This window comes from Centruroides vittatus, unplaced genomic scaffold (genome assembly GCF_030686945.1).
Source record: "Centruroides vittatus isolate TY-2023 unplaced genomic scaffold, ASM3068694v2 contig_15, whole genome shotgun sequence".
Lineage (NCBI taxonomy): Eukaryota > Metazoa > Arthropoda > Arachnida > Scorpiones > Buthidae > Centruroides > Centruroides vittatus.
This window is the reverse complement of record NW_027120927.1, coordinates 1,359,990-1,387,260: the sequence shown is the minus strand read 5'-3', so window position 1 is coordinate 1,387,260 and position 27,271 is coordinate 1,359,990. Positions and strand designations below refer to the sequence as shown.

Here is a 27,271-nt window from a genome sequence, read left to right as displayed (position 1 = left end):
AGTGTCACCCTTTTTAACTCTTTTATCAAACACTATTGAATTGTAATATCTTCGCGCTCGAGCAACTTGAACGCTATATCGAATATGCGATGTCGCGACGTATAAGTTTAGATTTAGAAAATAAATCGTAACCATACATCAGTACTACCACGAGAGACGGCCCTAGGAATATTTTTAGATGGTGCGAGAGATCCCGTAGCGTACATTACTTCTGACGCACGGGTGGCTGTTGACCTTTTTTTTTTTAGGTAATGGCTAGTCGAGCGGAGCTTAAGTAGGAATTGTCAAATACAGCCTTTTCTGTCCTATCGAATTTCTTAGATAATTTTTAACTCGTTTTGAAACGGAGAAATCTTTTGCACTGAAACCGGGCCCTTTCGAATTACGGGCCCTAGACATTTGTCTGCTTTGCCTATTCGATAATCCGGCCCTGATAGTACGCTTAGTGCGCATGTCACCATGTGCCACTGACCGACATTCAAGCTGAGAAAAGGGATTCCCCGAATTGCGGGTCGAAACTCGATTGGTCGTAAGTGCGAGTAGTCGTTAAGCAGATAGGTCGTAAAGTGAGGAGTACCTGTATAAATTACACTGAAATAAATGTATTTTCCAGATTGATTGAATTTATAGCAAATAAATATGAATTGTGCGGTCAGAGCGCTCTTTTCCATTCTTCATCCATTTCTGGTTGACTAAGTGACAGTGCTGCCCATATTCTGATGCCTGATGTTGACAAATTACTCAGTCAAAATACATATTTATTAATTAATGACTTGAAACCGTGTCGCGCTTGATTCTTGTTGACTACGAACACAATATAGTGCTTTCGACGATCACTTGGCTTTTATTCTCCCTGTTATTTAGTTATTTAGTTCAACTAAATAACAGGGAGAAGAAAAGCCAAGTGATCGTCGAAAGCACTATATTGTGTTCGTAGTTAACAAAAATCAAAATACATATATTTATTAGGTTAATGTTATTCTAGGTATACAAAATTGCGGCTGGTCTCTGACTCCAGCATACAGAAGCGAGGAAACAGTGGGGTCGCACGTTTTCTAAACCTAACCTATTATAATAAATTATCATAATTATTAGCAACTAAATTATTAGAATAGGTTAGGTTTAGAAAACGTGCGACCCCACTGTTTCCTCGCTTCTGTATGCTGGAGTCAGAGACCAGCCGCCATTTTGTATACCTAGGGTAACATTAACCGTTTATTATACTACGATGCTCATACGATTCTTATACGATGCTCATTTGTTTCAGATAGTTTTGGATTATTATAACTGCAACAAATATTTTAATTTCACTATGACAAGTGAAAAGTTTGCTTTGTCCGATTGCTGTTAATAAAAGGAAGTAATTAAAATAAACACATTTGTAATAATTCGAAATAAATCATTAAATTTTAAAATGGAAGATTCTTCGTGTCAATAATCCAAAATGGTATAAAGAGTAATTCTGAATCTTGTAATTATTGCATAATGCAAAACTGCAATTGTTATAAAGGAAATTATTGAAAAATGGATTTCATAGAGACAACCATTGAAAATAAAACAATACCCGATAGTCATATATCAGGAATATTAAGTATTCCTTCTCAATTGCGACAACTAAAATGTGGCATCTGCAATTTAGGCAGTGAAAGAGAAGAATTGATAGGAACGTGTCAATGCAAAGGTTTGAAAATTATTTGCTTTGTTTAATTAAATTATAAAAAATTAACTCTGTCTACTTTTCAAAGGAAAAGAGATGAAGCATAAATCGTGTTTTAAAGAATGGTTAGAGACTCACGAGATCAATTCGTGCGAAAAATGTATGACTCCTTACTCCATCATTCGCACTCCAACGGTGAGATAATATTGTGAGGCTCTAGACAGGTCCGAACCCTCACTAAAACTCGCGTTAAACTATGTTTTGAAAGAAAAAATAATGAAGCTAGAAATATTTTTGTGTGAAAAACGCGACCCAAAAGTATAAACAATAGAAGAATGAAGCCCTAAGATCGACCATCTGCAGTTGGGATGGAATTAAACTTTGATTTTGACCTCTCTCTCCATCTAAGTTGTGTTTGACCCGCAGAATTGTTGCGTTTAGTCTCGTAACTGTCTCCCTTCGACAGTCCCGTAATGTCACGACCGTACTGTTACTTGTGACATCGCTCTAAAGAACCAATAAACATTTCCTCTACCTTTTACAAACTATCACTGGGAAGAGTTTGTTAACAAAATGGCGAAAATCGTCAATCACGATTGTGTAGCTTATATGGAAAACTTTTCCTTTAGAAATATGGCTGTAACTATTTCAAGTATTTCACGAAAATTTTACGTGTTGGATCTGAGAATCATCGAAGAGACCACCTACTTTTGGTCGAAGCCCACACTATTGTGTGGGCCTGCAGAAATTTTGCAAATCTTGCGTTTAAAATCGCGCTTCTAGCAGCAGTGTAAGGCGTCGCGATTGTCAGAATTGACAAGGGGTCGAGAGGGTCGCGTGTGGATGCGATCGGTACCGAGACAGCTCTACGGTTACAACTAATCGTTTATTTTACACGAAAGGAGCTTGCAAGATATCCTCCATCTTGGAAGTTCAAAATCGTCGGCGGCCTCTGGATTTTCCTCTCCTTTCCAAGATAGAAAAAAGAAATATCTCAAATGAGAGTCTCGACTGATCCGGGACGATGCGGTCGACGTCTGGTGATGGGAAATTGTCGATCCGAGGAAGGGAGACATAGACGAAGCTAGGCACGAGACAGATTCACAACAATTGGTCCGACACTTGGAATCTTCGGGAGAAGTCTGAAGTTCTGAATATACGGATTTTTATTAATTTCCAGTCCCCGATCGTCCGTTCCGATTTGGTCGCTTTCTAAATGATTGATCTCAACTTAGATGGTGGGAGAGGTGAAAGTCGAAATTTAATTCGATATCAGCCGGAGATGGACGAACTTAGGACTTACATTCTTCTATTGTTTATACTTTTGCGTCGCGCTTTTTCACACAAAACAATATTTCTAGCTTCCTTTTTCAAAAAATATTTTAATGCGAATTTTAGTGAGGGTTCGGACCTCACAATATTATAAAATTAAAGCAGTCTTTCTATAAGTTATTCGAGAAGTTACTCCGCACTACAGTACTTTCTACTACAGACGTTAATTCTACGGCAAATATCTCCATGGGTCTGAAGATTCGTTGTGAGGTTTATAAACAAACTCGTTTATATATATACGTAGTATATAATTAACATCTGCTTTAGAAGGATCTGTAGTGTAGCTTAGAGTACTTTCCGGATACCCTGTAGCAAATTATATTTACATAGACTTTTAAAGACTGGTATAGAAACGAAAGATATGAAGATAACATAAACAAAATTAAGAAGGACATCATTTTATTACTTCTTTTGATTTCTTTGATACTAATCACTAACGTTCTTTGTATCGAAACAATTGTCTTTCGGAAGAATCGATTATCTTCGATTTATCTAATTATCTTGCCTATATTTCTGAATATTGCTTACATCTATCATTTAGTCACGACAACGAGGTAAGTAACGTGTAGTGTAACGACTGGTAAATACGTAAAAATTTTAATAATTTGTGGCTTTTTAAACAGATATCATTGGTTAAAATATAAAACCTGGAAGAAAACTCACTGGACGATTGAGTTTCTAGAACCTTTCGTATCAAGGAATCAAGAAGAATCGCGATACGGTTCAACTTTTCGGTCAAAGTAAGTTACCAACTTACAATATGCCATTATGCCGCATCCCTTCTTCGGGCATTTTACTAATGTAAAGTATTTTTAGTGATACCAACGTGGTAAAAGTTACGGTAATTCCGGTGGAAGATAATCAGGAGAATTTTTATCGAATTATCATTCAGGAAGGTGAAGAAACTACTGATATATATCGGGTTTACTACGAAAGAAGCCTTACAGATAATTCGGCTTGATAGGAGTATCTTCAAAAAATTGGTGTGCTATTTTTATGAAATAAAGTTTTCATTAAAGAAAACTCTTTTCTGTGAAATTTTTGAAATTATTTCCACTGGCTAATTTTTTACATCGCGTTTTTACATCTTTTTACACTTTTAATTATTTATTCGGATTTACAAGTGGCATATAGTATTGTTATTTATTTCTTTTTTTACGGCGAAAAGTTTTGTGTCTTGCAGTGAGATTTGCGAACACGAATGATGGATTTAATTGGATTAGATTGATGAGTATCCTTCATCGGCAGATCCCTCAAAATCACTCGCGCAATCTGCCAAGGGAGAATTTTCTTTGGGAAATTAACCCGTTTATGCGTTAAACACACGAAGAAAACTCCGCTCGGTCTGCCTGTTGACAGGACGCAAACCCATAAGCAACCCTTAACCAGAAAGAAGCCGAGTGAGGGATAAAATTGCCGACAAGACGGCAAAATTGGAGAATGCACGCCACGCATTCTTGCCGTACAAACTCGCAAATTTGTCTCTTAATACTTATTTTTTCACATCAGTTTATCGGATATTTTAATAATGTTTTTACTTCCCATTTATAAGTTTTAAATATTTTTCGTTGTCAACAGTTGAACATATTTCTTTGCCGTCAACTATAAGCTTAACTTTAACCACGAAGGTCGCTATCTTTAATGGATCGCCGCGATCCAGTCGATCTTAGATGGCGTTTGTATACGCGGATAAAGATCGATCAGATGGCTACAGTTCGTTTGTATAAGCTTTAAACGATCGGAGTAATCTTGGATCGGTTTGATTCCAAAAGTATACGCACCCACCCCAGAGCTTACCAGTTTTGTAATTTTTCTATTGAAAATTTTAATCTGTCACGGCACGTTCCGCTTGCTGACAGTTTAACATCCGGTATTCGAAGTTTTTGATATTTAGGGATAGTAAATCTGCATAAGTATGAAACTTGTACGATTTTCTGCATTTCTTAAATTTTTCCCTGACGTAAATGTTTGTTTTTTTTTATTACTTCATTTCTGATCTAACTCGAGAGTTAAGTAATTGGTTATTCCAGGAGTGCCTCTAACGTCTTCCACGACCATTTCGTTGTTGTAGAGAAGTCTTGTATTCTTCTTCACTTTCGTTTACATAAGGCGTCTTAATGTCGCTGTTATGATTTTCGGGTGAATTCGGAAATAGTAAATATGTTTAGGTCAAAAACGTTATATTGTGAACACGCGTTACTAAAAGAAATTTGTAATGTTTAAGAAAAAAAACCTGGAAAGTTTTATCATCTTCAATCGGCTTCTGCTGAAATATAGCAGTTTTACGGCAAGTAACTTTTCTGTTGATGTTAGGCCGCGACTCCACTAGCGTAAAAACGGCCGTAAAACTCTTCGCCGTAAAAGCTTTTAACCACGTGACCATGATATTTTCCGCTTGGGCAGGTGGTAAAACCAACGTAAAAGCGAGTCGAGCAGTGTTCGACTTTCGAAGCGAATTCGGCCGTAAAACGGTACCGTCCACCGATCAGAAGTCGGTGAAATCTAGGTCATCGTGACAAGGTGCGAAAATGGCGGAAAACGAGCTTTTGTGTACGTTCTCTCGTGGCTACAAGGAAAAGAACTAGAATAGATCCGGAAAGATTTATCGAACACATCGGAAAGTATTCGTATATCTCCGACAACAGGTATCCCGATTATAATAATAAATGCCTAAAACACGAGATATGGACGGCCAAAGGAAAATCCTTCATTTAGAGGAGTGTATAATAAAAAAGCTAAGCTTATAAGCGCTGTATATTATCTTAATAATACAATAATAAAAGTTAATATACGAAAGTAAGGATATTATTTTTACTACATTTGTAATTATAGTACAGAAAAAAACTCGTAGAATATAATTATTGTCTTTATATCGATATATCACGTGTACAACCGTAATAGTACCGTCGCCGTAAAGAGCTTCGCTAGCCGGACCTCCAGCGCAATCCGGGCGCAAACGCAAATAGGTCACGCGATTAAAAGCTTTTACGGCGAGGGGTTTTGCGGCCGTTTTTACGCTAGTGGAGTCGCGGCCTTACAGCAGCAATTTTTTATTTTACCCATATTCTGTGCGTAAAATGTACTATTTACTTTTACACTGGAGACAATTGCTTTAATCGTCATTCAGACCGAACTTATTCGAGATACCACACACCATACCCCTTTATCTCCCCACCCACCGAACCACCAAACTTTAACGGCGTCAATTCTCTTAATACACAAACATCGGTGAAAAATTCGGAAAATTTCGAAAAAAACAGGAGTTATTAATCTTCAGAGAGTAAACGAAATCGTCCCCAACACGCGATAGGGGGAGTACGATTGCATAATATGGAAAATAAAATTGCATTCGTTTCGATGCAATTTTATTGTTGTAAGTAGAAAATTAAGTAAAATAGCTTTATGGAAAAACCATCGTAAACCTTGATCTCTCGACCTGGAAGTCGCGCCAGCATCTCGCCGATAACGAGAGAGGTTTCAGTTTAAAATTTGAGCTTTCTAGACCCAGTAGTTTTTTCTGTAGGAGCATCTGCAATGCTGGATGATACAGAAAATGCAGCTTCTTTGGTGATTTTTGCACTTTTCGATTGCTTATATTTCGGCTACTCATTTACTGAAAAAGCTCAAATTTTTCAACCCTACTTAGGAAAGCAATTATCTTTTGAACAAAAAAAGAAAAAAAAAACAGAAAGAAAAGAAAAAGTGGCCCCAGAAAATCGGAAACTGATTGCTGTACAAAAATAGTCAGTCGGGGACTTTTTTACTTGCCGTGACTCTCGATAGAAATACTGAAGTTTAAAAGATATTGGAAAATTAATTGTTTTTTTAGTCAAAAAAGGCGATAATTTTAAACTATAATAAACGAGATGTTATCGCACAATATTCCACTGTGAGAAATTCTATCAGTTTTTTCGGCATTCGATGAATATTTTTCAACAATCGAGGATAACTATCGTTTTTATTATTTACCGATGGAGCCAAATATTCGACAACTATCTTTTCCGGTACATTGACTTATGAGAGTTATTCGATATTCCAGTATTTACGAGACTTCTTGTACTCGTATCTGGCAACTTACAAGGAAATTCTTTGTAACTTACGATGCCAGATGTTTGTGAATCCGGTCTTGGATCATCGAGTGGGTATATCCACTGAATATTGGTAGTTGGTGTCGCGAGGTTTGCGCCTCGCCAACGCGGAGTTCTCGGTCACGTGGGATTTTCTGTGTTTTCTACACGTTTCTAACCCCTAGATACAGGCCAACTACGCGAAGGAAAGCAACGGACGTTACTGTCCGTTGCTTTCCTTCTGCGGAAAAAACCAAGCCCATTAGGAAAATAGGGTAGTTTGTTTACATCAGTAAAGAAATTCGCAAATAAAATCAGAATTTAATTAATCGTTACCGTATTAACAAATTTATTTTCAGAGTCTATATCTATTAACTAATTTGGAGAAATTGTTTATAATTTGCCAGTGGTATGCACTCCTCCCACTCTACATCCCAGCATCGACAGCCGGATGGCCGAGCGGACAAGGTGGTAGCCTATCGCTCTAGGGCAGTGGTTCCCAACCTTTTCTAGGATGCGGAACACTTTTGTGAGCAATTTTCTTTAGCGGGAACACCTACTTAAGTTAATATGAAATACATAAGCTTGTCATCAGTTAATTTATTAGAATTGAGCAGTTATAATTCAAAATCTCTACTCGTATTATTAACGCCAATTCTAAGACGGGAAAAAATATATCTAAATAACTTTAATGGGAAACTTGTGCCTGATGTTTTTTACATATTTTATTCAGTTTTTATCGTTGCCTTTATCTTATTCGAAACAGTAGTACACTCCATAAGTACGAGTCGTATATATATATTTAAGTTTGTGAAAATTTTATGATTTTAATTTTTTGATATTCGCCGGCTCGAATACGATTGTACACTTTCCGATTTGCGACTAAATCTGCGGAACACTTGGAAGATGCTTACGGAACACCGGTTGGGAACCACTGCTCTAGGGAACCCGAGATCGCATCCGGACGAGTCAAGGTCTATATAAGAAGGTCAGGACGTTTTGGAGCCGCCATTTTGGGACTTTTTGAATCGCGTGTTTAAAGCAAATTTGTACGAGCAGTCAGTTTTATACATTAGTTAAACTAATTTATGCAATTTTAGTTAAATTAATGTCTTATAAAACTGACTGCTGATACAAATTTGTTTTAAACACGCGATTCAAAAAGTCCCAAAATAGCGGCTCCAAAAAAAATCCCCAAAAATTTTTTGGGGGTGGTCCGATCCCCGTCCCTCACTACCCGGCAGTCCCATTATGGGCCTGGCCGAACCCATAATGGGCTGGCTGAAAGAGGCTTTCTTAGTGCCCACAGGGCGGAAAAAGTTTTAAAAAAACTCTTCTAGCGTGGAAATAGACAGTAGGCTACAGGGGTGCATATACTTTTGGAATCAAACTGATCCAAGATCGCTTCGATCGTTCGAATCGTGTATACAAAGGAACTACCGCGATCCGATCAATCTCTATTTGCGTATACAAACGCCATCTAGGATCAACTGGATCGCGATCAAACTAATCCCAGCGGAGAGTAGGATCGTTCAGATCGGATAAAAGAGATTAAAGATGGCGGCTTTCATTGTTGAAGTTAAGCTTACAGTAAATAACGAAGAAACACGTTTAATTGTTGACAAGGAAACTTATTTAAAACTTATAAATGGCAAGTAAAAACATCATTATTAAAATATCCGATAAACTGAGATGAAAAATTAAGTACTTAGAGACAATTTTGCGAAGTTGTACCTCAAGAATGTACGACGTGTACTTTCATTTTTTCTGCAAGTTTTATTTTTAATTTTGTGAAATTTTTATTTAAATTTTATTTTGTGAAAAACAATTTTATTCACAGAGTAATACGATTTTACAGATCGATCCATACAAAACGAAAAGTATATGCACCCCAGGTGTTGCTTCGCTATCCGTAGAAGATTGTAGGTACCAATTCCCCACGAAAAGTCCACCCAAGTGCTTTTGTCGCGTTATCTTATTTCTTCGATTTCATTCCATCCCATATCCGGAATATGATTTTACTTTATTAATGTTTCCATTCTTCTAGGCTTCATCTTTCTTAATAAACATTTTTCTGATTTTAACATTTTTATTGCCGAATTTTTATTAAATCTTCGAATTTTATCTATAATAATCGTATTTCATAATACTGTTTAGAATTCAATTATAATCTAGTGTATATAAATTTTGAGATTTCAAACAGTGACGTGCCGTGACATTTGACGATAGGGAAGCCGTGTTTGTGTAAGAAGCCGACTTACGGGGGCAATCGATTAATTGCGCGTCGGGGCCCGTTCGTATTCGTTCGTTCGATAAGCCAGTAAAAACCGTATACTTCTTTAAACGTATTTTTAATAGATTATCCGACGTACTTAATAAATAACAAGAAAGTTCGATATAATTACCTCCGTTATTAGATTCAATAAATTCCCTACGCCCTCTAAATGCCAATTCTCGCTTTGAGAAAAACACATATATCTATTAATCGTAATTATCTCGTTATAATTTTCAATATTTATTTTATATCGTCTACCAATGTTAAATTCTATTCCGCTTCGATTTCCAAATTGCTTCAATTTTACGAAAGAATCGTCATTCGTCACGAATTTTATCGTCAAAATGTCGAAATTTTTTTGTCGACGTATTTATATTTAATTTAGGCATCGGTCTTTCTCTTTTAATAACGTTTTCTTTTTCGTTATACGGTCTCGAGCCAAAACTTTTTAAAATAAATTTATGAATCGCTAGCCACGATATAAGGAATAAAATTAAAATTATCAGAAAAACTTACTCGGTAAAACAAAATGCGTGACGAATATACGTGCCTAGTACAAAAAATTCTTCGATTGTACGAATATACTTTTAAAGAAACTTATAATTAAATATAACTTTGCGAAGAAACGTGCATAAAAATAACGAAATATTCTTTACTTTTTAAATCTTAGAACAGTCCACTTAGCGAAATAGTTCCCTACGAGTGGCTAACGAATGAAATCGGAGACGGTCCTGGTAGGTGTGTGCCTGCCAAATCCCGAGGGTGCCGATACCGGTCGATGTCGAATGCCTCTTTTGTCGCGTCACTAGTATATATCAAAGGATGCCACGGGGTTGTAGATTTTAAACGTTTCTCACCATAGCCGTAAAAATCTAAATACGTTAAACTTAACGGATTGTCCGTCGTTCGTTTTGTAACTAATTGGTTTTAGGATCGAGTGTCCGCGGAAATTTCCAAAATTTACGACTTTTCGGTCACTCACGTCGAACTGGAAAAATTTCTGTCTTTATTACGTCTAATATTACGAAGAGATCAGACCCCGCTGTACTCGACAAGAGATTGGTTCGGTTAAGCTTCCGTTTAAGTAGAATTTCGGCTCTTTTATCGGGGTTTTATTTATGTTTCTAATTCCCTAATCGCTTAATTATTTAACTACTACTTAAGTAGAAATAAGTCGAAACCGGTTACTTGTACTTGGATATCCGTAGTCTTAGGAAAACAGTGAAAAGACAAATTTTTATGACAACGGATTTATAAATCGTAAATTTAAGGAAAATAAATTCTAGAGCTTTTTTTTGTACCATTGTACGTCTCATTCATTAAATTTGGTTGTAAATGATGCTGCCAAAGTAACGGTTAATTTTTAACACTGTACTAGAATTGTACACGTTTTTTCTGCATCCCCTTACAGATGGGACGTACTAAATCGTAATATCACCGGTTTAACATCGAAATCCGTAAGTAATATAAGATGGGAGAGCGGAATAAACGCGGAATAAATATATCAAGTATTTTAATGGATTTTTTTTTAAACTCCCGTCAACTATACGGAACTATCGTAAAAACGTGCCAGTAAACTCCTATCGGTTGGGTTGTTATAAATCCAGTGTAGGATGAGCAACCTTTTTTATAACATGGGCCGGAATAAATTTTACGTTTTTTCGGCGGGCCGTAGTAGTTAATTGACGCCTTCTTGTAACTCTTAATTTTTTTTAGTTAGTAAATACGAAATAAATAAATAAAAAGTTAATTACTACATTTATTTCTCTTGTCGTTTTCGAAAATTACAAAGAATTGGAAAAATGACTATTAATTAGTTATTTTTCCAATTTAATAATCTATTAAAGATCTCGCGGGCCGGATAGAAACTTTTCGCGAGCCGTTGATCTAGTCTGCACGTGATTCGCATAATCGGGAGAGGGTGGCCGAATATCTAGCGGGCGGCTAACAGCCCACAACCGCTCCGGGATATAAAGTCGGACTCTTTACGCGTGTGTCGCTTCTACCAGCTAAACCGTGACGTTGGTGCTCTGTAAACCGCCTGTGACAATGCCTATATAATCTGGCTGATTAGAAACTGACCCGGTTTCGACATTCCTTCCGCCACTGAATTATTCGAATATACAGTAGCAATCTTATCGTTTTTTTTACATGTAGTATAGAAATTTGTAAAAGATACATAATGCGGTTATAATAAAATATTAATTTTAATTAATTCAAAGTACGTTAACATATGAAAATTTAAATTTTATAAAATACAAGGAAAGGTCATTGGAAGGTGGAAGCGGCGCTTCCATCGCTTCCAACGACGGCACGCCGCTGATTTCAAATATATTTAAAGTTCGAAAATGAATTAAAAAATCGAATTCGAATTGATTTACCGTTAATACAATTTCCAACATGGATTTTATACTACGTGTTTGGATTTCTCTACTTTTCGTTTGTCAATCATTTTCTTTCAATCAAAATTTGGAGTTCCTTCAGAATTATGAAATTATCGACATAAATACAAACCTGGACACTAGAGATGGAGTGGGTCGTTTGCGAGGAAAAACTGCAATTTCCGTACAGTTCGAAGCCTTTGGGCGACATTTTCGAATTTTCTTACGAGTCGATCATTCCATTTCTTCGAGCACAAAGATATTTATTCACGATGACAATACGGAAGAACTAGACATGTTGGATATACCACAAGCCTTTATCTACACGGGAATTGTAGAAGATGAAACGTATTCTTCCGTATGTGGATACTTTGATGGTAAAGTGTTCGTCGGAAGAGTACAATCAGTTGATGAAGTGTATTATGTAGAAACGGCTTCCTTTTATTTAAAGAAAGAGCAATATAAAGACAAAGCCATTATCTATAGAGAGGGAGACGTAACCTTTATCAATAAAAATATAATATACGAGAATTTATTTAATGAATATACACGTTTTTATAATAATAGTAACGGCGATTTGATCGATTATGACGTCGTTAGAAAGGACGAATTGAAAGAACGTGATAAGTCAAAAAAATCGTAAGTTAGACATTTTTGTAACTTCGAAATCTCTCTGAATTCTTTTCTTTTTTTTGATATGAGTTTTCTTGTTACATATAATGTTTGACTTTATGATAAGAAATGCAATGTTAGATTTTAGCTTGACATTCAAAAGATGTTATATGTTAAGTTGTTATGTTATAGCCGACAGCGAATGGTATGCAATGATTAACAAACACACTTTGTTAATTTACAAAAAAAACAATATCTTTATTCGCTAAGCTACAAGGTTCTTTTTACACAGATCCCAACGTGTAAGCGGTGGTATTACAAAGTCCAGAATATGTAATATAAAACTATTAATATTACTAAGGGTCCTAAACTATCTTAAAACTACTTACATACTATGAGAATGGAAGAAAGAGAGAATATGGATACAGAGAAAAGGGGAAGGTGGAAATACCCGGGATTTTTGCTATGATGGCTTCGTGATGCTGAGCAGGGTTACTGATGCCTCTTATCCTTAGTTTTGGTGGACTCCTTTATTTCACTTGGACGGTAATCCACTCAGAATCTGTCCAGCAAGATTGTCAGTTCGTCAGGAAGTTCTTTATCTACTATAACACTAGGTCTTCTCCGTCTCGACCTCACTCGTCGAGCTTCGATCTCTAACCTCTCTCGTTCCAACACACAACCCGTGCTCCCCGACCTTTCTCGTCGAGAGCTGAGATCGCTTCCTCTCCAACTTACTACCTGTGCTCCACGACCTTCCTCGTCGAGAGCCAAGACCGTTCTGTCTTTCTTCCTTTTCTCCCCTCTCTCCTCTCTGATTTTTTAATTACTTTGTTTTTTTAACAAAGTTGTTTTTCATCGGAGGCATCACTCCCTATCAGGTCGTAAAATAATTAGATCGTAAAATGATTAAGAAGGAAGTCTTTGTCAACAGGAAAGGGAGATAAACAAAGAAAATCTTAAATCTAACCTAAATTTATACATAAAAAAAAAATACAAAATATACATTCATATGGCCAACGGCCACAGTTAAATATAAATGTGTGCCGTGGGTGTGTGGTTCTACAAAGCTAAATCTAAAGTATTTTTTTCTTTTTCAACAGAGTATATTTATTTATGTTCCAATTTAGTTTATAATGTTGGTCTAATTAGACTAATTATTTGCTGAGCAAGTATCTGCTTTATGTTATAATGTTGCTCTGAAATCTATATGCAATTTAAAATTAGTTTTTACTGGTGTGGATGCGATGTGCTAAAGTACCGAAATGATTAAAACGAAATCGTAGTCATAATTTTAACACAAATACAGGTCATAAAAGCCTTTCCAGATGTAAATCAAGTTGCTTAGTTAAGATATTCAGCAATGCCAATAAAATGAAAACGTTTCGGTCTGGTATATGCCCATTTTAGCTTACACCAACTCGTTTAACAGATTAGAAAGATTATTTCCAAGTCTAAAATAAAACCGAGTCAAAATTTTTTTGTCGAACGGAAGCGGATGAAAACTCCTGGCACATTTTAGCATTCTTAAAGTTTCTTTCACGTCACAAAAATTTAATGTTCTTGCGAAACTATTAATTTTACAGCAGAAGTGAATCAGAGTTTTTTGTTCCTCTAATCGAGATTTACAAGTCCCTTGTCGAAATTTCGGTATTTAATGACATTTTTAAAAGGACCACTGTTATATTGCAGCTATTTTCTCGCATTCTTTAACTTTCATCACACTCTATCGTATTGAGCAGTTTCGCTCATTCAAGACTTCCCTTTGTTAGATATTGTTACTTCAGACGAATCCGGCAAAAACAGCAAAGATTAAGATTGTTAAATTATTTCGTACTTTTAACCCTTTTACTATATTATAGTATTTGATTAATATTTACAGAGGTTTTCTTACGTCAGAGTTTATCACACCGAGTGCCCAATCTAACACATTTTTAAAATTCTCTAAATTGTGTACAGTATAGGAATAAAGAATTTTTAAAGTGTGTTTATCACACTGAATGTGGTCATTCGGTGTGATAAACTCTTACGTAAGGTAAACTTTGTAGTTATATAGCCGATCTTACCCGTTTTCACTGGGTGCAAAAATTAGGTTTTCCCTCTTCCGAGGCTAATTAGAGATTTTTTAGTAAGGTCTAAAAATATGTTCCATTTCCCGAAAAATCATTTTAAAAAAACCGCATCTAAAATAGTACAATAGAAGCCGAGTTCTTCGGGGTAATCCTTAATTCTCTCCCTCTCCTCGCGGGGGAGATTTCCAAAAATCCCTTTCTAGTATGCATTTTTATGGCATTCCCTATTGTAAGGCTTCGGGAATGGACCGAGACCACGCGCGCAGAAAAATTAAATTTTGTTTTCTTGTAAAAAGGAGAAAAAAGGTAATAATTATATTTTGTGAAAACCGGCAAAAACAAAGAGAGAGGTAAAATAGAAAATTTTATGTCCATGAAAAGACACGCTTGAAGAAAATTCTTAGAAAAACGTACTTCTCAAATTAAGACAAAAGAGTAACGTAAGTTCTAAGATCGAATATCTTCGATGGGGATCGAATTGTCAGTCAGTGTTGACTCATTCCGCAATCTTGATTCTGATCTCGTTACATTTCGTAACGAGTAAGAACCAAGTGGGAAACGGAGGTGAGTCGGAATCGACCTCTCGGAATGTTCGATCTAGGACCGGGAAAAGGCTTATAAAAATCCGAATTCAGGGGAAAGGAGAGATTCTCTACTGGGTTACCATCCTGCGCCCGTCTCCGTGGAACATCTATTCGTCGTCTCTCCTGCTCCGGAACGAAAACATCTTTCTCTCGTCACGTAATGTCATACGTTAACGCCCCGGGGCCATCCAGTCATTCCTCCTACCAGCTGTCCAGTTATCTAACGGACCGACCATTTAGTTGTCCAATTGACCAATCGTCAATCGGACTTTCACATCGACTCGTTCTCCCACGGAAGATAATACCTCTGTAAACATAAACGTACTGTACAATAAATTGGATCAATTATTATTATTATTATTTTGTAACTGGAGAGTTGTCTCTGTGTTTTACACTCCGACTCGCGTTAGACACCACTCGGGCATCTTGTCGATACGCGCGGTTCGGCGACCTCACACTATGTACCAAATTTCTACTTTAACTCTTAACCGTTTGAGCTCTGCGCTAATTATTATTGTTATTATCAACCCATCTGGATTATATTATTACATTCGATTTTCTCCCTTTTAGCTCTTCTCTAGAAGAGAGTACTCTCGCAACATTTGTAACATTAGGTAAATGTTGCAAATCAATTTTATATTCTACAATTTGCTTGCGTATGTGGTTATTTTGCCTAGAATATCTTAATGTTGTGCAATATTACTTAATTACATTAAAAATAATACTACTTGTTATTTTTAATGTAGACTAAATTAATTTTGTTTTATTGTTTTACTTCGCGTTAAGATGCTGTGTTCTCAACATTTTATTCTGTTATAATGACCCTGGATATCTGAATTTGAATTTTTGTTTGAATAGTCGTATTCAGTGTATTCTACATTATTCCAATCTGTTAAATGCGTTGTTATTCTAAACTGATGAACACTACGGAAACGTTTTCTTTGTTAAGAACTATCGTCCATCCGAATTGAGTAGGCAATTGATTTACTTCTTTACTAACGTGATTCTAAGGTATCTAAACGGTTCTGGAAATGCGTGCTTCGATGGACTTGGGTTGTAAATTACTCATTCGTTCATTAAAGCAAGACACCGGCGCACTAGGTTTCCTGTACTGTACAGTACGTCACAATTATCTCCAATAAAGATAGACTGACTCGACTACAGCAGGGGTTAAAGAGGGAAGAACAATGATTCCACACAAGTTTTAATTATTGCGTTAATTAAACTTTAAAATTAAAATTATATTTAGTTTAATTAAACTACAGCATATACAAATTTTGAATATACAGCATTTCTTTGTAATGATCATTATTTGAAAAGTTTATTTTATTTCAGGGATAAATTGATTTGCGAATTGGAATTGATCGCTGACCATACATTTGCAAAACTAATGAATGGGAGTCGAACAAAAGCAGTTGCGGAAATGCTTTACCATGCAAAAATAGCGGACGAAATCTTTAAACGTATCGATCTGAACAAAGATTATGTTCCAGAAGGTCTTGGATTTAGAGTCACAAAAATTACTGTGTTCAAAAGTAAAAAGAGTCCCAAGTATTTTCTGAAAGAACGTTTTTCTTCCGCTACTTATTATTTACAGAAAATAAGCAGAAGTTATCGTAATCGTTGGTGCATGGTTGCTGTCTTCTGCAACAGAGATATTAATGTTTTGGGCATAAGTTATAGCGGTAAGATACGTTTATAAATAAAATTAGTATTGTAGCGAATTGAAAGTTTTGTCGATAGCTATTTTTGGATTTTTGTTATTTATGAGTGAACTGATTATATAGAAGTAGTGCGTAACTAGGCAAGTGCAACGGGTGCGTGGGTACCGTTCATGGCCCAGGGTGAAGGGCCCCTAAAGTGAGAGATCAAAAAATGATCGATATTACATTTTTATTTTCAAATTTTAAATTTTACGGCAGTGGGCTCGATTCCGCAACATTTTTGTTAAAGTTAATTAAAATATAACTTTCCATTTCTATCGTATTTGGTTTTTTAAATTTATTCAAAAAATCCGGAAAGCCCAAAATAAAATTTTTGGCAGGACACGCGAAAAGCTAGTTGCGGTGTTGTATAAAAGTATATTAAGTTACGTACAGAACACGAAGTAATGTAAGAAACAGGGTGTGAAAGATACCGTGTCTTGCACGTATAATGCAATCGTAAAGAGAAACGTTAATTTTAAGCTTGGCCATAGCTTTAGAACTCATTTCAGTTTTAATTCACATACAGTCGAAAAATAAAAATTATTATATTGCTAAGAGATTAACTGTTAAATTTAAAATTTATTGCACTGTTCTAAGAAAAGTTTGAATTCAAAGAAGGATGACGTAGAAACGCACGCTTTACCAATAAAAAATGCTTCGGGTAGAGTTAGTGATGTTCAAGGAGTTTAATATAATGTTAAATGATTACTTTTTCTGCGAATATCTATTTCACTTGTAATTTATAACCTGTTCAATTGTCTCAAATCTCAAAGTGAAAACAATAGCGGAAAAGAACACAACATGCTATTGTTTTCACTACGATTTAAACATTTGTTCAAATGTGTTTAACCAAAATTTAAATCTAGATATATTGTATAGGCTGCGTTTTTAGAAGCATTTTATTTTATTTTATTTTATGAAAGCTAGCATGAAGAAAATTTATGAGAAATGTGTCATTTTAATGACACATACCTCTTACGTTTTCTGAATATTGATTATTATTAAACTACTGTTTTTTTTTATTTCTTGTATAGATAGATATACAGGGTGTCTCGGAACAGCTTCCACGACTTAACCATAACAATTAAATAAGCCTAATCGAAAATGAACCATTGGAGAACGTGCGTACGGCATAGATGCTAAAACAAATCAAACATCAACACGTTTCCAAGTCGATTAATTACACGGTTTCCAGCGAGAGAGTAAAGAACTCCCATTTTGTCATGAAGTCTCCATATGTCACGCGTGTCAACGCATTCAGTTCCCACTACAGTCGGCATCAAAAAACTCTCTTCTAACTTTGAGAAGGGTGTAATGTATCAATGACTGGGAAGTAATTCTGGGTCACCTTGTAGTTTCTAGTACTTAATGGGAATTTCCATACATTGTTATATATATATATATATATATATATATATATATTGTTTATATGTGTTAACTTTTACTAAAGATATCTCATGCACTACGTAGCAGAGATATCAGAAACTGATCACACTCACTGAGGACATCAAAATGACACTTCTATCACTAGAATGCAACTTTATTTCTGGTATGCATTTCTCTTCTTAAAACTTTCTTCAGTGAACATGAAAAATGAACAAACAGGTATCTGCTTTAAATCTACATATTAGCATAATACTCATACATTAAAGACATAGTTACATTTTTGAATAGTAAATTAGTTCGGGGCAGGTATAATCCCGAGATTGTACAGTACATGCTCTTAACCAATTAATCATAATTATACGTATTTATTCAGGCATGGCTGAAGAGAGACTTAAGGATCGAAATACATACCAGAAATAAATGCATTCTCGTGATAGAAGTGCCATTTTGATGCGCTTAATAACAGTGTGATGTGTCTCTGATGTCTCCACTAAATAGTGTATGAGATACATTTAGTGAAAATTAATTGAGACAAGAAGAATTAATACATGCAACTTAAAAACATTTTAATATTTTAAAGTTTTTGTTTGTGTTCTTAATTATTAGACGGATACTGTAAAGGTTTACAACGTTTTTCTGCTGTCAACACTGCCGTGGTAAATATCTTAAATATAAGAGGACAGACAATATATTCCAGACTTCAGGCAAGTTATATATTAACTCATGAAATGGGTCACGCATTTGGAAGCGACGACGATCCTTTTAATCATTCCATATGCTCTCCTGGTGATTTAAATCAAACACAAAGAAACTACATTATGTATCCTTACGGTGCAACAGAGAGTACTTTTCATTTATTTAATTGGAGGTTTTCTTCGTGCAGCCTAAACAGCTTTCGGTGGAGCCTGGCCGCGGGAGGTAGTGTTATTTTAATTAATAAAGGGCGCTTAGAATTTTCGAATTGATGAAACTTGATGATTTACTTAATGTTTATAATAGGGCGCTGTCTTAAAGGGAAGAGTAAACCGAGGTGTGGCAATAGAATGAAAGAAATAGGAGAAGAATGCGATTGTGGCCGAGAAAAGATATGCAAAATAATCGATCCTTGTTGCAATCCTAAAGGCTCACCCAACGAATGCAAACTTAGAAATAAATCAAGGGAATTTTGCAGTTTTCGTGAGTCAGACTGTTGCACGGAAGAATGCGAAATTCTGCCAAAATCAGAAAATCATAAATGTATCGTTTATAAATATTGTCGACAGAATATTGCCACTTGTGATGGCGTCTCTCCGCAATGTCCCGAAATCGTTTCTCCCGATGGAACACCCTGCATTAAACCGACTCATTTCTGTTATTTTGGACAGTGCATGAGAAATATATGCAAAGAAAAGAATTTAAATCCTTGCAAATGTCCACCTAGTAAAGAATGTCACGTGTGCTGCATGAACATTAATGGAACGTGTCAGTCCAGTCAAGACCTTAACATTTTACAGAGATATACGCAATCTTACTTTGTTGTCCCTGGCACTCCGTGTAACGACAGTACAGGAATATGTACCAGGTAATTACAATATTTAATGATGATGTCATTTATGTATTTCAAATATATTAATTTTTAATTAATTGATTTAAACAGAAACGGAATTTGCAGTTCTAATTTGAAAGGCGTGTTTACGAGTTCTAGTGGTGCCACATTGCTCAATACGTTACAGATAAGTTTAGTATCAATTTCCGTTATTCTTACTGTTTTTGGAGTCGTTTTATATTTCATTAAGATAATTAGAAAATCCAAGAACCCAGAACATTCTTTGCAAAAATAATAATTCAACTTGTGTGAACATAAAAAAGAAAATTATTTATGTTTAAAAAATTAGTTGGTTATTTTTAAATATGGTTATAATTTGTAACAAATAAAAAATTCCTGCAAGTTTAAACTTGTTTTTTTTTTTCAATAAAATTACAAGACTGCTTGGTGAGAGCCACAACAGAAAATTACGAATTACTTTGTTTCAACAAATATTTTAAGAAACCGTAAAAATGTTCACAATTGACGAGAAAGTTCCACAGAGAATGAAGCGCACACCTAAAATATTTCGTCTTTAATTTTATATTTTCGTAAGTAACTGTACAATTTCGAATTTATACGTACAAGAAAGGGAGAAGGAAAGGAAAAGCTTACAATTAAGCATGTTATATAACATGTAACTTTATCTAAAATAATAAGAGAACGTCGTGACTGAATTGAAAACAATGTCAGAAATTTTTTTAAAAAACATTTAAAATGCTCATTTAATAATCGATGTGGATTGCTACGATCCTTATTATTTCAAAGATTTGCAAGACAGTAAATCAGAATAAATCTCTTTAAGCATGAACTTATTCACAATGACGGTCGTGAGAATAAAATTATGTTGCTCACACCTAAACAGCTCTACATAAACTCATTACGATAGATGGTATATTACAGAGGTGGGCAAACAAGGGTTCAGTGGGAGCCGAAATGTAGGTTTTGCAAAATGCATGGGAGCCGCAGTTCTGTACTGTCGTGACGGATAGTATGGTAAGGCAGGGAAGGATAGAGTGTCCCCCATCCGGGTCGAGAGCTTGTTTTAAAAAAATAATTTGAAATGTCAATTGAATTTATTGCACCAACTTGGAAATAAATTGCTAAATATTACATATATATAATTACATATTTTCACAAAATTGTGGAAATCTTATATATAAAATTCTCGTGTCACAATGTTAGTTACCTTACTCCTCCGAAACGGCTTTACCGATTTCTACCAAATTTGATATGCATATTCAGTAGGTCTGAGAATCGGCTACTATCTATTTTTCATACCCTTACACCATTTCCCCCTTTCAAAAATATATTTATATATGGATTAAGGCTTTTATGTCCAACAGATGGCGCTAACTTCCGACGACCTAAGTTTGCTTTTCTGTCAGGCATTCTGCTTTTCTGTGAGAATGGACTGAAGCAGATCATTTTCTATCTATCTATATAAATAAAATATAACGTTCGTTTGTTCCTACCGATTCCTTTGAAATGTTGACACAACGTTGCATTCGAATACGCACGCGTTTTTATATAATATACGTGTCGAAATTCCCCCCAGTGGGGGGAGATGGACGGGATTAAGGCTTACCGTGAAGAACTCGGCTTCTATTATACTATTTTACGTGCGGTTTTTTTGCGTTTTTAATTGCGTTTTAATAGGTTACGTCAACAGAATATACACTAAAAAGGGATTTTTCGATATTCCCCAGCGGGAAAAGCGACGGGATTAAGGCTTACTGTGAAGAACTCGGCTTTTATTATACTATTTTAGATGCGTTTTTGATTGCGTTTTAATAGGGTACGTCAAGAGAATGTACACTAAGAAGGGATATTTTGAAATTCCCCCCACGGGGGAAGTGTTATACATTTATAATAGATACATTTTGAGCCACAGCAACGCGTGGCCGGGTCAGCTAGTAAAATTGTAAAAATAATAATAAAAAGCAGAAATTAACACTTTCAACAAAAGCCGCATGTAACACAAAAAAAGCCGCATGCGGCTCTCGGAGCCACATTTGCCCATGTCTGGTATGTTACTAAACACTGAATTTTTATACAGGATTGTTCAAAATTTTAAAAATTGTCCCCAGTGTTTAAGAGCAACTTGATTTTACGATTTTGTTTTTGACCTTCTTTACGAATATAGTGCTATAAAAATTAAAACAATGGCAGTTTTTAACTCTAATAGCAGCGTTCCTATAAGGGAAATGATTTGGATTCTATTATAGAAAAGTCGAAAGGCCCGATGGCATCGGGGTATACTAAATTACAAATAAAAATAAAAATATACTGAGTATTATACTGTAAAAATATAAAATAATTTATATTCTTAATTTAAATTAATTTAAATAATAGTTAGAGGCGCCCATAGTGACCGTTTTTGGCATATCGTTACACGGACGGACACGCGTTCAATGAGATAATTATATACAGTGGAACCTCGCTTAACGAGCATACTTCGTTCCAGAGTCTTACTCGTAATGCGAAACACTCGTTAAGAGAAACATAATTTCCATAGAAATGAATGTAAAATACGATAATGCGTTCCGTGCCGAAAAGATGCTGAAATGTTTTATGTTTAACGTTTATTCAAAAAAATTATACAATATACACTGTTAAGGAGCGTGAATCACCATCACAGTTTCTTCTAGCGCGGAATGAACCATCCCGGAATGAGAATTCGATTTGCAGAAAAAAAAACAGAGCTAATATGTTTGATAAACACTTCAAACGATATGCCAAATTCTTGGGTTATGTAAAGGCTATAATTAAATATTAGAAATTAATTAATTTGACTAGAGGTAGGCAGTTGTGTTTTCATCTCGTATTAAATTTAATAATTATAAATAGTTAATTTTTAATTCAGACATTTCTAAAACTTAATTTGGAATCGGTCATTAAATTTAATGACCCAAGAATTTGGCATATCGTTTGGCATGTTTATTATATAACGAGCTATGGTTGTTGATGTTTATGTTACAGTAAAAACCCGTTTTTACTGTAACATAAACATCAACAACTAGTGTTTTAACTAGTTGAAACTAGTTTTTACTGGATGTCATTGTTATAACCCGTTTTGTCTAGTTAAAACTAGAATTTACTGCTGTACATGTTTTGATTTTAGTTAAAACTAAAATCAAACATTAACTTTTTAACTTTTAACATTAGTTAAAACTAATTTTAGCTACATAAATATGTTTGGGGGAAATAAATAAAGTGATGATTGGGATTAAAACATTTGTGTTATTTAATACGGTATTTATTGAAAATATTGGTCACACATCTGCGTTATTAACATTAATTAACCCTTTGTCCCCGAAGGCACCGATCGATCGGTACCCCGGCTTTTTAAGCAAAACTTCGAGGGTGCCGATTCGTCTTTACTTTGGTAAATATCGATTTTTGTAAAATTTATTAACAACAAATATAATCTCGTTCGATACGAAGTGAATAAAGTATAATAATTCATTATATTAGTTGATAGCGGTATAAAATTTCGATTTCAAACAAATGTTTGATATAATGCACGATCATTTCAACAACGAATAAACGTACACGCATAAATGTTATATCGAATTGTACAAAACAATATTCTACGTCTTTCTGGCTCGGTGCCAGCAAACAACTATGTAACTAGACAATGTTAATTTTCACAAAATGTTTTTTCTTATAAATTTTTCTAATAAAATGCATTGAAAAATATCGTATTTAAAACTAAAGATATTAATAAATGTAAGTGATTTTTTTCGTATAGATATAATGATAATTTGATTTTTGGTGAACTTTTAAAATAATATCGCCCGACTGACCTATATCGCCCTAGGAGGGAACGCAGACGGCCGGATGGCCGAGCGGTCAAGGTGGCAGCCTACCGCTCTGGGGGACCCGGGATCGAATCCGATCGGGTCGAATAATCCCCAGGAATTTTTCGGGGGGTGGTCCGTTCGGATATGTCGGGCCCCGTCCCTCACCATCCGGTCGCCCCATTGTGGGCCTGGCCGAACCCATAAAGGGCCTACTAAAAGAGGCCCTCTTAGTGCCCACAGAGCGGAAAGAGTTAAAAAAAAGGAGGGAACGCAAAATAAACGTAAACGAGATGTCGGGGAAAAAGGGTTAAAGCGACACGAAATTCGTCATACACTATAGGAACGTGTTAGCTGAATGACCTTGGTCGAAACAGTTTTTACTAAGCCATTTTGTCTAGTTAAAACTAGTTTTAACTCAAATTCATTTTTGACTAGCAGTAAATTCTAGTTTTAACAATGATATCCAGTAAAAACTAGTTTCAACTAGTTAAAACGCGTTTTCACTATAAACGTGTTTTTACTGTAACATTTATAAGTAATATGTGTGAACACAAGTTTGAAAAAATACGTGATCACAAGCGACACTAAGATGCTAGCGTAAAATGTGCTAAACAGACTGACGGAGCATGCCGCATGCGCACAATTCGGGACTTCCCTTCTGCTCATAACTCGTTATGCGAAATATCGTTCGTTAAGTTAGGCAAATTTTTACAGTCTGCTTACTCGTTATGCGAATTACTTGTTGTGCGAGGTGCTCGTTAAGCCAGGTTCCACTGTATGTAGATATTGATAAAATATGCAGGCCGATTCCACTGTTCGTGTTAAACTTTGTTTTGACGAAGCTTTCAAATAACTCGAATAATACCCCAGATATTATAAAAATTAAAAATTTTAATTTTAAACAATATTATATTTTATAAAATAAATTTAAAAAATAGAATTTAAATACAATAAGTTATCTGGCAACAATTATCGAAGGTAACAAATCCGCCATCTCTTAAATGTCACACAAATCAATATTTTCGCCATGAGAAATCAATATTTGTAATATATTTATAATAATAAGAAAGGAATTAATTTAAATTTAATATTTGCTGTAATTTATATAACATTTATTCCAAATAAATATAAGTAAAGCCGTCATAAATTATCGTCTGCTATCGACCAGACGTCCGATAGAGTGCGTTAGTTTCTACGGTGTTTAATATGAGGGTCGAAGTGTTGACGTGTTGAAATATCTGTTGACGATAAGTCTCATCATTCGAGGAATTTCTCAGATATTTATTGCTTTTTTAAGAGTTTAGGACATTAAATTTTTATTAACTGTTTATAAGTAATCTATAAGAGGAAGCATTAGCAGACTTTCTTGTATAAATCTATTTAAGATGGATCTGAGAGATTTCATCAATTCTAACATCAATTACCTTGATGAGAACAGAAATAATTCAGTAAAATCTTGTAATGGTTGTTTAATTGAAGAAAATCATCTTGGTTCCAGCTTGCAGTCTACATTGGGTGATGTTAATGATGTATCTTACTTATTGAAAGCTCTAAGTTCATCTTACAAGAGATTGTTTCAAATGGACGAAGACGACTATCAAGATAAGAGGAAGTTTGAGGTACATTTCTTGTATACTAGTACATAAAAAATGTATGTAGTGTAATTCAATATATAATCTGTTTTCCCAGCCAGGAATAGACCAATTTTTTATTAGGAAACATGCTAGATAGCTAGGAAAAACCAAAACCTGTTTTTGGCTGAAAAAACAGGCTTTTTCACTGGGTTGTTTTTCTCACACTAGCTATACACACATTACAACACAAGCTGGTTTCTTGAATAGGAAACAAGCTACATAGCCAGGGAAGAGACTGGTTTTTGGCTGAGAAACAGACCTCCTCTGTAGTTTGTTGTTTCCTATACACAAGCTACATACACACTACAAACAAGCTGGTTTCTTGACTGAGAAACAGGCTACGTAGCTGGGAAAAGACTGGTTTTGGCAAAGAAACAGGCCCCTTCACTGGATTGTTTCCCAGACACAAGCTACACACACACACACTCACACACTACAAACAAGTTAACTTCCTAATATATTTTTTGTCTAGGGAGCTGGCAAGATTACCTTTGGAAGTTATTAATTAAATCCTAAAGAATAGTTTATATATTTTAAGTTGTTCTTCAGATACTATATGGTTAATCAATAATCATATTTTTTGATTTTTGATGTTTTCTTTTAAATATTCTTAACTTTTACATTCTGTAGATAGATATTTTAACTGACAGATGATAATTTTTAATGCTTTAAACCTGTTTTACATGTAAATTGATAATGACTCATTTTGTTATCTATCTTTCACTTTTATGCTTTTTACATTCATATACTTATTTATGTTATTGTTACTCTATATATTGTTTTATTTAGATAATCTTTTTATAAAAAAGAATTAAAGAAAATCAATGATTTACTTTGGATTACTTACTTGTTTACACTGTTTATTTATTCAGGTCATGCCTTTCAGTAATACAAAGTATAACACTGATTATGGATAGCTAGCATATTTTACATGTAAAGAATGTTTTAATTTATCTCTGTTGAAGTAGTTTCATGTCATTCTTATTGATTTGCTGTTACAACAGTTACAACTTGTTATCACATTTAGCTCCTTGAATGAAGAAACTAATTAAGTGCTTAAAGTTATGTGTAAACCAATGAATGAACAATGCAATTTTCATGAAACATAAACCAGAAGGGATGTATGCAAATAGTATCTGATTATCTATGCAAAACAACACCTTTATTCTTTATTCAGTCATGGTTTTGGATCATATTCTCATTTTATTGATCAGAATTGATCCTAATCAATACATTCTCTTCTGTATTAAACCATATTAAAAAGTTTTATCATTAAACTGTTATTTTTTTGTGTTTTTGTTTTAATATATTGACTATATAATTAATGATCTTACAGGTCATTTTTTAATTTAATTTAGAGTAATAAAAGTATTGTTTTTATGATTACTAGATTTAATGTATAAATTTTGTTTTCTGGTAGATAAACAAACTTACAAAACAGATTATTCAGCAAATATTCTCCACACAATACACAATTTCATATAAAATGAAACAAAGATATATATATATATATATATTTTCTAGTACGGATATTTTTGCAAGCTTCTGATGATGAGGACAAATTACACATTAACTTTTCTGAATAGATATAACATTAATGTAACATTCTTTACTTTTCTGAAATTGAGTGTCATTTGAATGGAAGACATCATCAGCTTTTGTATTTGTATATTAACATAGGCTTACTGATGTCGTTTCTTATACATGGCACAGCCAGGTTTGGCTATGTTTTATGATGAGATTGCCCCTCCTTTTCTTTTTTTTGCCAAACCTCTCTTTTTATCTGGACTTTGGACAGATGTGTATACTGTCAACATCCATCAAGCTCTTGATGGGTGTAAATAACAGTACCTAGTATTATATTCATTTCCAATCAAATTACTATCCACATGACCATCAAGAGGGAAGGAGCAAAGACATTTTCTTGGGCTCATAATGCTCCCTACCCCTATAAACTTATTGTTATTTTTACTATTAGAAAATGAATTTTTAAGACTGGTTTTTATGAATAAAAAAACATTCTCTGTATTTCATTTATTCAAAAGAACAATGGCTAAAGGGGCCTGTCTATTTCCTGGCTCCGTATAAGCTCTTCACAGCCCTGGAACTCATGCTGTTAAACTTTTGTGATCTGATGAGGACAAATACATTCAACAAGAGTTAGCCATTAAAGTGAGAATGGATAATTTATATAC

General features: G+C 34.7%; 3 protein-coding genes across 5 annotated transcripts in view; all 3 read left to right on the top strand.

Moving 5' to 3' along the window:
• The first annotated feature begins 1,495 nt into the window (after positions 1 to 1,495).
• Positions 1,496 to 3,998, top strand: LOC136968609 (E3 ubiquitin-protein ligase MARCHF2-like). Of its 2 annotated transcripts, none has more exons than XM_067262606.1 (5): positions 1,496 to 1,681; positions 1,746 to 1,852; positions 3,320 to 3,543; positions 3,613 to 3,729; positions 3,806 to 3,998. In XM_067262606.1, the coding sequence occupies exons 1-5, from the start codon at positions 1,525 to 1,527 to the stop codon at positions 3,948 to 3,950; spliced, it is 750 nt and encodes a 249-aa protein (XP_067118707.1). In that variant the 5' UTR covers positions 1,496 to 1,524; the 3' UTR covers positions 3,951 to 3,998. The 2 variants fall into 2 exon arrangements, with proteins under 2 accessions (XP_067118707.1, XP_067118706.1); XM_067262605.1 differs by having other exon boundaries at positions 3,797 to 3,998.
• Positions 3,999 to 11,722: 7,724 nt separating this feature from the next.
• LOC136968608 (disintegrin and metalloproteinase domain-containing protein 10-like) lies at positions 11,723 to 20,042 on the top strand. The gene is made up of 5 exons (XM_067262604.1): positions 11,723 to 12,351; positions 16,316 to 16,665; positions 18,679 to 18,990; positions 19,072 to 19,633; positions 19,709 to 20,042. Exons 1-5 carry the CDS (start codon positions 11,732 to 11,734, stop codon positions 19,890 to 19,892), a joined length of 2,028 nt encoding a protein of 675 aa, XP_067118705.1. The 5' UTR covers positions 11,723 to 11,731; the 3' UTR covers positions 19,893 to 20,042.
• A 4,411-nt stretch (positions 20,043 to 24,453) lies between these two features.
• The window catches only part of LOC136968557 (putative leucine-rich repeat-containing protein DDB_G0290503), a 52,228-nt gene continuing 49,410 nt past the window's right edge, over positions 24,454 to 27,271 (top strand). The window contains exon 1 of one of the 2 annotated variants that reach the window (XM_067262546.1): positions 24,454 to 25,061. In XM_067262546.1, coding sequence (XP_067118647.1) covers positions 24,828 to 25,061 — 234 coding nt within the window. In that variant the 5' untranslated portion in view covers positions 24,454 to 24,827. The remainder of the gene's footprint in view (positions 25,062 to 27,271) is intronic. The other variant, XM_067262548.1, reaches the window with a different exon arrangement.